We start from the raw sequence: 12,449 nt of genomic DNA, 5'->3' as shown, positions 1-12,449 counted from the left end.
TGGAATATTGATTTAGTGTGCCAGTTATTTTGACTATAAATAAATGCTTCAAGGTAACTCGATTTCTTTTTGGTTCTTAAAGACGTTTCATTAAAGGAACTTATTAAGTTCTAACTGACTGGGAGGAAGTCACAAGTATTTAATTAGGCACATGTATTTCATTAGTGACATGACTCAAGTTGTGGACAGTAGTACTGCCTAGGAGGGGTTGTCAATACTGCATTATAAGTACCTGATAAGTAGTATGTCTCCCTGGAGGTGGTGGGTTTGTTTCCCTTGGTCTGTGTACTCCTCGCTGTATTGGACTGCATATATAATGCTGCTCAGCTTGGGTTTGACTGTTCTACCCTCAGGGTGAACCAGCTGTAATCTGAGAGTGTTGCTAAGTCTTAAGTGCACCAGGATTTTCTGTTTCTGTGACACTCCAGCCACATACAGGATGACAGTGTTGTTCCTACTGTTCTTCTTCCCTTCCCTGCTTAATGTTGTACTGGAACTCTTGGTTTATAAATTGAAGGCCCCGTTGAGATAGTCTCTGGTTTCAAGTGCTTCCTAGTATTCATCTGTTCCTTGTCTTTTACTTCTGTCTTGGTAGGGACATTATTAGCTGCAGGTATACATGTGAAAAGTGAGGTGCATCGAATGATGATTTCATCTGGGGCCAGTTTAAGTTTCTGAACCTTGATGGCAAACTCATTGGAGTTTTGGATGTGAGTTGAAGCATTTTCAACCAGAGATGCTAAGATGATGGCAGGGTTTTGCAGTCTTACAAGTGATTGATATTGCTGATTATGGATGTAAGTGGTTCTCCCCCTCGTTGTGTGTCTTCAGAACAGAGAACCCAACAACCCAAAGTTGCCTTTGGATTCCCTATGACCCAGCAGTGTGGCTTTTCTACTGTAAAGATGGTAATAATGTTGCCGGTCGATGGCTTTCTTCTTTTCCAACTTTTGCAGTCGATCTGTGGCCTTCTTGTAACTGCTTCTGGGCCTTGACCTTGAGCAGTGTAGTTATATTAGTGTGGTAACTTGCAGTGATGAGTACCACCTCCCCCTACCTGCTGGCAGGATGCTGATACTCCCGTTTTTACTTAGTGTTCTTACTGCCTCCTTTTACAAAGTTGTAAGAATGAAAGAAGGTATTTTTGGACTAGAAAGCACCACTGAAACCCCATCCTGAGTTGTTCTGCTTCTGCCTCTGTAAGGCTGTAGTTCCTTTTAGCTGAGTTTGTGGCTGCAATGAAGTCCAGCACTGGTAACTGTTGTAGAAATACGACACAGTTAAGCCCTTTGGCTAAGACATTGTTGTCCAGTTGGGCAAGGTCTGTATCTAATAGATCATTCACCCACTTGTCCTGAATGTCTACTAGTGTAGTGTAGTCAATTTGTTTCTGTCTGGCAGGTTCAGTTGTTCGTCTGGAGTTATTTGCTTATACTGTGGCTTCACTGTCAAAGGCCATAGAGCAGAACAGATACTATTGATGGCACAGTCATAGAGGAAGTTTTCGGATTTGCTGAAAAGCCACGTTTAATAAAACATAAAAAGGGCATGGACTGACACACAATGAAAATCCAAACACTACAGTCAAGAGCAAATAATGACAACTTCTAAGCCAACCAGACAGAAACAAGTTGGTTTTACACTAGAAGATATTCAGGACAAGTAGGTTAAAAAAAAAAAAACTTACCCAACTGGAGAAGGATGTTTTAGCTAAAAGACCTAACTCTGCCTTACAAAATAATCCCACAAGTAGTTATGAGAAGACTCCACCCAGGAGAAACAACACCATATATCATACCAATACACAAGAATGTGCACATTCTGGAAAGAGAGGAGTGAAGGAAGCCATCTATCTAAACAGTGGAGGTGGTCTATAAAACTGCTTATCAGGTACCTATAAGGTCCTGAAATCCCTCCCTAGGCAGTGTCACAATCATTCACATCTTGATTCATTTTGAGTTTTTGGTGATAATAAATATTATGAACTCACCACTTATAGTACAGTACTGTGGAACCCTCTGTAATAAAAGGTGAAAACGTGTCCTAGAACCAAAAAGAAGTCCAGTTGTACTTAAGTACATAGGATGACCACAACCTGGATGACTCCCAATCTATGCATATGAATTATCTAATGATTTAGTGACTTTAACATTATTTGTCTGCTTTTGGAAGACAGGTTGTGTGAGGTACTTACCCATAGTCAGTGTATTTGATGGTTGTTTAAGGGGACTAGTATGGAAGCTACACAGGGTACTTTTGTAAATGGGTTCAGCGTGTAAACATATTGCAGCCACCTAAAACACAGAACATTTAGAACATTTTCAACACTGCCAGACAGCCCATTACAATGAGGAACCAAAGCCACTAAACTCCCTTGACAAACATGGGAGCTGCTGGTCTGTCATTGTGTGACTTTGATGTTTTACCATGTTGGTTTGATTCCAAACTAACATGCCAAATAATCCAATTCATACAACAGCAACAAACAACCCAGTTGCTCAGGGCAGTGGCAACCAGCAGCTCATGTGTTCTGTGAAGTGAAATCATCAATGGAGTCTGAAGGCTTTGGAGTTCATACTTCTGTCAAGCTTTTATACTCTAATCTGTTAAAAATGTTGCCTATGTTTGAACACTATGGGTCTAACCTCTGTTTAGTCTCTCTCTCAGGCAGATGGAGAGCTCTCCGGCCTTCCTACACCTGACTCCACCCCGGAGCTCCCCATCAAGAACATGAAGGCCCTGCGGCACCATCAGTATGAGAAGAACCAGAACTGCAACAACGCCAAGGACAACAACCCAAAGTCGGGGCCAAGCTGCTCTGGATCCAGTCTGGGTTTCATGGCCGTCGTTGGGAACTCTTTGACCCAGCAGGTGTATCCCTTCTCTCATCACCACGGTAATAGTTTGAGCAACGGCTCAGCCCTCGGAGCTGGCGCCTCCTCGACTTCTCTTCACCTCCCCGAGGAGAGGAAGATCTCAAATGATGAGCGAGCAGCAGCAGCAGCAGCAGCAGCAGGAGGAGGTGGTGGAGGAGTCCCACATCACCACCAATCCCAGCAGTCCCTCCCCCAGACGGTGGTGGATGTGTCTGCACTAGACGAGCTGCTCAAACACATTCACGAGGTCAGCGCGTCGGGAACCGGAGGCATCAAGGTTCTCACCTCCACATCCTCCTCCTCCCTGTTCCCTGGACCGTCCTCCTCTGCCTCCACCTCCGGAGGGCATCACCATAATCATCACCACCACCATCATCACAGTCATCACAGTCAGACCCGTACACACCACTACAACCACAGCCATCACCATAGCAACCATCACAACAATAACAGCAGCAGCAGTCACCATCACCAGCAGCAGATCCCTGAGACGGAGTCGGCTCCGTATTACAGCACCTCCACCCTGCCGAGAGATGGCCTCCCCAAACGCCTGGACGCCCCTCCTCAAAACTCCACTTCATCGTCTGCCATCTCTTCATCTTCATCCTCCTCTTCCTCCAACAACCCCACGTCCTCCACCTCCATCCCTTCTTCCTCCTCTTCCTCCTCGTCCACTCCACTCCAGCAGCAGGTGATTCCAGAAAGACCTGGAGGAGGAGGCGGCGGCGGCGGTGGTGTATCTGTGGCTCGCCACCACTCTCAGCGCCACTCCCTTATTAAGATGGGCAGCGGAGGCGGCGCTGTACCCCGTCACCACAGCTTCAACCAACGGGGGACACATGCGCACTTTCTAGCCAGGATGAACACCAACAGCAGCTGCAACGTCCCCCCGGCCTCTGGTGCGGCAGCTAACGCAAACATCAGCACCAACGGCGAGAGCCAGCGGGCGTCGATCGCAAGCACCTGCCTCACGCGGCAGCACAGTTACAGCGGAGGGCCACACGTGCAACGAGCAGCCATCGTCAGGAGAACAGCATCGCTTAAACCCCAAGTCCCTCCAAAACCGCTTTTCCTGCCAAATACAGCAACTTCGCCCGTAGCAGAGGCAGGAAAGTACCACTACTGAGACTGTACGGGGAAGTGGCGCCACTCCAACATGGTCGCTGCAGTCCTCGTCGAGAAAAGCTCTTCAAAACGCCTGCTGGGCCTATAAGAAATGACAAAATGAGAACACTGATGGGCCAGAAACAAACAAAAGACACTTGTCCCCATCACTCCTCATTACGACCCGTCAGTTGTGGTTATTTTCCTGCCACTGAGGGGATGCCGTCTGTCGCCTCTCTGAGTCACGAACGCCGCCTCACAGCCACAAAGACAGACACTCTGTGGATAGCCAAATAAACAACATCTCTGACTCATTTCTTCAGAGGTCGAGACTCACAAACTGCAGATCAAAACCAGCTCAGACGAGAAACATTCCAAAAGCAGGCCGAAAGACGTTAAAGATTCAAAAGGAGTCCCCAAGGCTCGAGGTGGCCTGAAAAATTCTGGATTAATGCAGTTTTCTTATGAGCGCTTTGATCTAATGTCCCCGGTTGTTGCACCTTGGCACGTGGCCCAGATTTCATTTGCAAAGATTTAAAAAGCAGGGAATTGGACTGCTGCAGACCTGACATGAACTGAATCTGGGAGCGCTGTATTGCTGCGAGTCCAACGATGGCATTTCCTTTCCACAGGTGATGTCACACTAAAATCATATTCAAAAAAACCCAGTGGATAATTCCTACCTTTGCTTTGTTTGTTTCTGAGTCTGCTCTGGAAAATTGAAATCGACAGGAAAGCTTCACTCTGTGGAAGGAAGAAAAAAACAAACGAGTTGAAAGGAGGAGACGAAACTGCAGCTTTTGTTGTCGTGTACTTAAAGAGATGGAGATTTTTGCAGACCAACACTTCAGCTACACTCAGAGGGAAAAGACACTAATGCTGCCTGAGCTATGGGATCACATATAAGTGTCAAAACCTGGCAGCCGATACCCTGACAGTGCACAAACACCAGATGAATGCTCCTTTTTATACCATATTGGTATCTAAACAACAAAAAGCAACCCAGCAGGTGATTGTGGAGGATTTCTGATAAATGCTTCTCTTAAATTACTAATTCATGCTTTCAATACACTTAATGATCCCACAGTTTAATAATTTGCAATTACCTAATTGATCCTCTTGAATTAATAATGGCCCTCAAATTATTTAATTTGCCTCCTGCCTATGTCTCTACCAGGGAACATCTGCGGGATCTATAATGTGCTTAATGTGGTATCGAATTAAGCTGTATTAAATGCTCTGCTGTTTGTCAGAAATCTTTTCTCATCACCGACTGAGCGCCGCAGTTTTTGACAGGATGAAATGTATTGGAAAGTTTGGTTCACCCAAATTACAGCAAGCAACGTTTTCTCACTCACGTTGTTGTGCAGCGGTTTCCAGAGTGGCTGTTGAGAGACGGATTGAGGGCAGTGCAGGGGTCGCTCGGGTCTGTTGTTTCATTAATTGCAGTTTTATCTTCAGACATGTCAGAAAGAAAAAACCATGCATCAAAGATATTGTAGTAGCAAGACTAAGGCCAGTGTTAAGACTTGATCATACTCCCTTGTGGATATGCACACGGTTTGCTTGGAGCAGTCTAATCCGTACGTTACCCCACACAGTCATGGATTTGGGAAGATCATTTAATTTACGTCATGTGGATGCAGAAAATATTGCACTAGCTTTATGGTTTGCGTCCACAGGGGCGTTTTTGGAAGCAGGGGGTTGTACTGTTTCCCAGCATTGTACGCTAAATTGGCGTTCGACTAAGCAGTGCTACAACAGATGTTAACAGCTTTTCACCAATACTAGCTACACGCTCCAACAGCAAACATTGTTTTTTACTTTCTCTTAAACTACATAACACTTCACTGATTGTGTTTCTGGAAACATCTTGAGAAACAAGCTGTTTAGCTGCTACATCTGTCTTTTATTTTACATCAACAACAGTTAGTTTAGGAGTTTAGGAGGTGGTGAGTTGAAGCTGGACGCCGCTTATTTGCATAAAGTAGCCAAGATCTTAAATTTATGCAAATGAAGAACATCCAACTTGAAGCTCCATCTTTCAAAACGCAACATGCTGCTTCCAGAATGTAGCTTTGTACACAGACAACAAATGGAAAATCTGGAAAGACGGATCTTGCTGATGCAAACTGTTATGCTAATCTGTAAGTACGTGAGGGTCCGCATGACATAAATTTTGTCATCTTCCCAAGTCCATTAGAGTATATGAAGCCCCAAATTTGCGTCCTATGTCTGGCTTTAACTTTAAAATTGCAATACAAATCTGGATTGGCCATAGGCATGAGTATGATTGTGCCCTACAAGACTTTCTTCACGATAAAGCAGGTGTTGGTAATGGTTGGATGAAAATTGCAATGTCCATTAAAAAAAAAAACTGAATCAAATATTTCCCCCAAACTGTTCAGCCCTTTTATTGGTTAATAGAAAAATTTAAACTACAGGAAAAGCCTGTGGATCAGTAGATTATTAACATTTATCCTCACTGAGACATAAGTGAGACATAAAATTCTGCACCAAATATGTCCATTAATCCAACAGCTGTTGAGAAACTGACCTGCATGACAACCTGCATACATTTAAACATCAGTGTTGTTCGTTCAAATTCAGTCTAGTCACTTGTGTTCAAGTGTCACTACGTGTTACTGAAGTCTCTGTAGGTTTAAACCACTTTGTGAACCGCTGCTCTCGTGGTGTCCAGCTGTGCAGATCGACCGGGTTTGAGATTTGTGTGTCAGACTCAGTGCAGGTGGATGCAATACTGTGTAATCCACAAAACACACTGGACACAGCTGTTAGAGGGAGTAATTCTTCAGTAGTACTAGTTTTTATACCGAGTCAGTGTCACTGTGAACAAGTAAACCCAAATTCTCTGTGTAGCTGGACAGCACAAGGGGCGAGTGAGAATATATCGGATTATTTTGGTGGTAATTTGGGTGAACGCGTTGTTGTCGAGCCATTTTATTTCCTTCACTTTGACAGAGTTTCCAGTACGACCACAGTCTGCTGCCGACTACAGTCTGTGGGGGTGTTTCTTTGCTGATGCTCTAAAAATACCCGACTGTGAAGCGAATCTGCTGTTTCCTGGTTTACTTTTACCTCCCAGTGTTTCAAGAACTCTTTCTATTCTGTGGCTGCTTGTTCTGCCTGTGCTCTCGGCCTGCAGCGGTCGAAGGTTAACACGACAACACGCAGGCAACATCTTCAGGCAACGGAGACGAGCGATACTCCCAGCAGCAGCAATAAACGTTGGCGACTGGATTGGAGCAAATATCTCTGTAAATCAAGGAAAAAGCTCCGTGAAGCTGAAGTACAGATGGTGGATCCAAAGAGCTGCGAGTTGGCTCTCTGTGTTGCCTCAACATGTTGCTGCGCAGGTTTGGTAAAGATTGAAAAATGAATGTGGTTATTTTAAGATGTGGAAAGATTAGAGAAACAGAACCGATCCTAATGCCTGAAGGTAGGCGGATTTCTGAAGAACTGGCTGCTCTGCATGTTTTAACCTGTTAGCTGCATAAGTGATGCTATATTACTGGTCAAAAGAGACAATTTTGGTTCAATTCTGGTTTCTGACTTTTGCAATAAACAACAGAAACTATGAGAAAACACCTGAGCTGCACCACATGGAAGGTTAAAACTGTGGGACGATTTAAAGGTACAAAAACAAGTTGCAGTGATTAAAGAAAGAAAAGGTGCTGACTTTTTCTTTTATGCTTCTGCAAACCCTGTGATGGTGCATTTAGGGAGGCTTGGAAATCTGAGAATTCTGCAAAAATAACAACAAAAAACAATTAATGAGACATGAGTCAAAACACCAGCAATAAACAAACATCCTTTTAATGTACACATAATAAAATTCTAATTTTTAGAAGCTTGGGGATGATTTAAGATTTTTAATAATGCTACATCAATTATTAATGATATTTGTAATTACAGTTTTAGACATAAAGAAAGCAAACTAAAGATGATTACGGATTATTTTAATGCTCTAGTTGAAAATAGTGTTTTTGTGCATGTTGTAATGGAGCTGCATGAGGAGTTGAATGAATTTGAGCATTTGCTTATGCATGTTTATGGAGTCACTACAACCTGCACAAAAAGCTTATTTTCATGAAAAAAGTAACAGTCGACATCTGTTTTGAAGCCTAAAAATATTTTTTTGTGTTGGTGTGTGCGTGTTCTTGCAATTTGCAAAGTAATAGCAACCAATTAAAACCGTTAATTGTTGTTCACACCTGTGTTGCTAGAAATTGATTTCCAAGATGCATTTTTACATCCTCCTAAAACAACAACAAAGTAAAGTCATTTAATCTAATTTAATAAAAACAAGTAACTTACTGTTCTCTGTGACTGATCATCTTGGATTAACTGAAACCAAGTCTGGAAGGCAGGAAATCCCTCTAAAAATGGATGCACAGAATAATGTGATTGGATGACATAAAATTTTCACTCAAGGTCCACTTACTGAGCTTTCTGCTTCATGTTTGCGAACAGTTATGCACTATGAATAGTTGTGAACCACTTCTCTGTAATCATAATCTTCAAAAATTTGCCCACCGTTATGTTAGCTGAATCAGTTTGGGAAGACAGTGAGGTGTGTTTTTAAAGTCCTGGACAAAGCTAGTAAGCAGACCCAGAGTTAACACGACTAAATTTCCACGTTGAAGAGCGCCAATTTTCTTATTTTGTGCAAAACATCAGCAGGAAAATCAGATTTCTTAGGAGAAAAAAGGCAGATCAGTAACAACAAACAAACTTTTTTCAGTTCACTTTGAAGCGTCTGTTTGGTTCCCGGCAGCCGGTGAGACAGATAAACATCCGGCAGCCAGTTTTGGTTTTATCTGGCTCGCTCAGCCGGCCGGACACATACTCCCGGAGCAGATTAAGCAATAACGAAGCGGCGGTGATGCTGCAGGAGACTGGTTGTGAAGTCAGCTCCAGACGGGTCGAGATGCCTCTGCACCAAATGATGCAACTTTGATGCCGCCAGCCATCGAGGGCGGAGGTGCTGAAATCTGGGATGCTGTAAAAGTCACGGTGCATCAGACGCTTCCAAACCAGACTCAGTAGTTTTGTTCAGGTTTAATAAAAGAGGACAAGGCAGAAGTTTATTGATTCCTACTTACTGTAAAGGGGAGATTCATGTCAGGGCCTCAGTTTGAGGAGGTTACATCATCCTCTTTCATCTCCGACCCCAAATCTCTCGTCTGACTGGAACTGCCGTTTGATGTAGTGTTGTTCTGGTTGCTGGAAGGCGGCTGCCTGCAGGAATCAAAGTCTAAATTAATGGGTCGTGTTCACTAAATCTGCACTACAACCCTCAGCGGCTGATTCTGTAGTTTCTACGGCAGAACAAACAACATTTTAAAGAGGGTGGATCATAATGAGAGGGCTGGTTCTGTGCCACAAAAGAGGTTATAAGTCTGCTCTGCGAGATTTGAATCACTTACCCCACTTAATGCGGATTGCGAAACCACTGCTGAGCAATTTTTCAAGGCAAAGTACTTTCTAGATTCTCTCCTTCGTGCAGTGATGCAAAACATTTCCATAAAACATATTTCTGTAGGAAGCAGTGACCGGTTTGTCCTTTATGGGTGCATTCCAGGACAATTTGATACCCCAGAAATCTCAGTCTGCTGGTAAAATACACTGCTGGATATTTAAAACACGGACAGACAATTAAACGTGGATGTCAGAAAAACAATCATTGTTTGCTGAAAATAATAAAGGTTTTGTTCAGACATTTGAAGCTGAAGTCTCTGATGTCAGACTGCCCTTGAACACTCCAACACAGAGAGTTTTCGGTCTTTGATGATTAAAACTATAAATACAAAAGTGCTCATTGTCTGCACATTGATTTTCCATAAAGTAGAACCAACCAACAAAAGAAAACGCCTCCCCTGTGGCTGTGAGATGAAGGTGAAAGCTCATAAAGAAGGACCAAAACATTGTTGAATCAGAATAAAAATGAGAAATTTCCACTGTTTCTTGCTTCTCCAGAATAATGATCTGCTGCTGTTCTCTTCTCAATGTATACTGAATACCTTAAAGAATGGACTAAATATTGGGATATGTAACTAACATTTTACATAATTAGCTCTCTAATTGAAGACAAAATCACCATATTCATGGAAAATAAAAAATGCTAATTCAGTAATTATTTAGTACCAACCAAAGAGTCTAAAATTGTCAGATAACAAAAACTGGGATTGATTTTCTTGTAATATTTGTAATTTCGATGCATTTTTCTTCAGGTGTTTCCTGATTTACACAAAAAAAAATTTGCATCTTAAGTTTGAAACCTTTGCGGAAAGACTTGTCCCATTTCTCAGATCTGTACAGAAGCACAGAGACAGTCTGGTACTAGAAACTAAAGAACAGCCAAAAGTACCTGAATGGTCCTTTAAATGGCCCTACAGAGCCTCTCCATGTTATAGTTACTTTTGCACCAAACAGGACACACATGCAGACAACCAGCCTGGTTTCCAAGAAGCTACAATAAAAGTAAACAGAAATATGAGGTCAGAAATTTCACCTACAGAGCAGACGTCATCATTTCTAAATGCTTTTACTTTGAAATCCAACTGTGACCTGCTCAAAAATGTGATTGAAGAAAGAAAACTAAGTGATCTGCAGTCATAGAGAGCCAAAAAGACAAACCGAGGAACAGGACTCTTAGATTGTCAGAAGGATACTGAAGCTTAATTAAAAGGAGACGCTGACGTTCACTTGTGTTCTGACTGATTAGGAATGTTTTCTCTGGGTGCTACTGCGGGGACGCTGGCTCATTTTATAAAAGGGTTTTTGTATGAGGATGCACTTGTAACCTTGAAAATAAATTTGTTTATTCATTTCGTGGTTCTCGTCCTCTAAACGTGCTCTCTGTGATTCAGCTGGAGAGGCGGAGGGGGAACAGAGACGCTGTGACGCGACTGAACATGGACTCACAGCGCCACCTGGTGGGCCATACCAGAATGACAATGTAATAATGTCAAACACTATTATGTTTACCTTACTGCTATTAATTAACAATGTGGATGATGGTGTAAATAAAGGCTACTGTGGAATATTAATGGGAGTTGAGTGATTCTTATTTCTGCGAGTTTTATACTGAAGTTATGAGCGACAAAGAAACAGCTGCAACAAGCAATTGCAAAGAAAGGCATACTCACAGAAACCTGGAGTCTCTGAAGGCTTCGAAAGTTCTTGAGGGTTGAGATGTACCGTGGTATGTCAGGAGCTGTCGGATCCAGAAGACCTTGAGGAAGTTCTTGGATCCCTAGATGCATTGGAGGAGTATGTAAAGAGGAACTAGAATCCCTAAAAGTACTCAGGGCACAAATTCCTCATGGGGTTGCATACCCCTCTTGAAGAAGTTTAATCGTGATGCTCAAAGAGGTTCTTGAGGTAGTTCTTGGGTGTTTTTACATTTCGGGAATCCTTCAGTGGGTTTAGGGGGTGTTTGGGGTGTTTCAAAAGTCTTCAAGGGGAACCCCTAAAAGCTTTCAGAAAGTTAAAGTATTTCATTAGTCTTTGTGGGGGTTCACGAGTTTTTGAAGGGGTTCGGGGGGGTACCACTCTACAAGGGGGTTCCAGAAGTTTGGCCTGGTTGTTTCAAAGGTAAACAAATTTGGGAGGGGGTTTGGGGATCCATTAAGATTTTGAAGGAGTTTGGGGGGATCTAGAGGTCTTTGAGGAAGTTCTTGGGTACTACGAATGTGCTGCAAGAGTTTTTAAATTTCAAGAGTTACGTGAAGTTTTAGGGAGGTCATTTCGAAAGTCCACATGGAAAACCTATGAATATTTTGACAGTGTTACAGGAGTTCTAGACTATGTTTTCCATTAGCCTTTGAGGATGTTCACAGGTTCTTGAAGGGGTTCTGGGGGCTTACCGGAGTCCAAATGGTGCCTTAAACAATTCTTAATGGACATGGAGAGGTTGGAAAAGTCTGGTGTAGATGCTCTTGAGGGATCCAGAAAGATCTTGAAGGAGTTTAAATGGGATCCGGAGGTCCAAGAGAAGGATCATTAAGGGAATTTACGGGATTCATTGTGAGAATTTACAAAGGTCCTTAAAGGCAATGCCCAAAGTGTCTAAATTTTTGAATTTGCTACAAATTTGACCCTGGGGATTTCATAAGTCCTTGTCTGTAGGGTTCCTGGGAACTTTGTAGATGATTCAAGGCACTGAAGGCAATTCAAGAAGCCAGTAGTTTTTGATGGGACTATGCGGATGTCTGAGGAGGTTGGAGTGAATTGTTTCAGGAGTCCTGAAAGAACCTCCTGAAACTTTCTTCAAAGGACTTCTGTAAGAAGTCATTCCAAGACTCTTCCAAGAATTGTTTTAGGTATTTCAAGAGTCCATTAAAGCATTTAAATGTCCTCCAGATGTTTGAAAGTTTCTTTATAAAGTCTTAAATGGTGCTACAGTGGGTTACTGAAGGGTGTGTAAACCTTCTCAAGGGTGAT

The 12,449-nt window shown here is 42.7% G+C and overlaps 1 protein-coding gene across 2 annotated transcripts in view; it reads left to right on the top strand.

Annotated features, from left to right (window-relative positions):
- Nucleotides 1-11,053, top strand: part of LOC111570492 (semaphorin-6D-like) — a 263,043-nt gene extending 251,990 nt beyond the window's left edge. The window contains exon 23 of one of the 2 annotated variants that reach the window (XM_055018212.1): nt 2,668-11,053. In XM_055018212.1, the coding sequence (XP_054874187.1) occupies nt 2,668-4,002 (1,335 nt within the window). In that variant the 3' untranslated portion in view covers nt 4,003-11,053. Of the gene's footprint in view, nt 1-2,655 lie in introns of both variants that reach the window. The other variant, XM_055018211.1, reaches the window with a different exon arrangement.
- The last annotated feature ends 1,396 nt before the right edge of the window (nt 11,054-12,449 follow it).

Source organism: Amphiprion ocellaris, chromosome 15 (assembly GCF_022539595.1).
Source record: "Amphiprion ocellaris isolate individual 3 ecotype Okinawa chromosome 15, ASM2253959v1, whole genome shotgun sequence".
NCBI lineage: Eukaryota > Metazoa > Chordata > Actinopteri > Pomacentridae > Amphiprion > Amphiprion ocellaris.
Note: the sequence above shows the minus strand (reverse complement) of the source record. Positions and strands in the feature narration are given on the sequence as shown.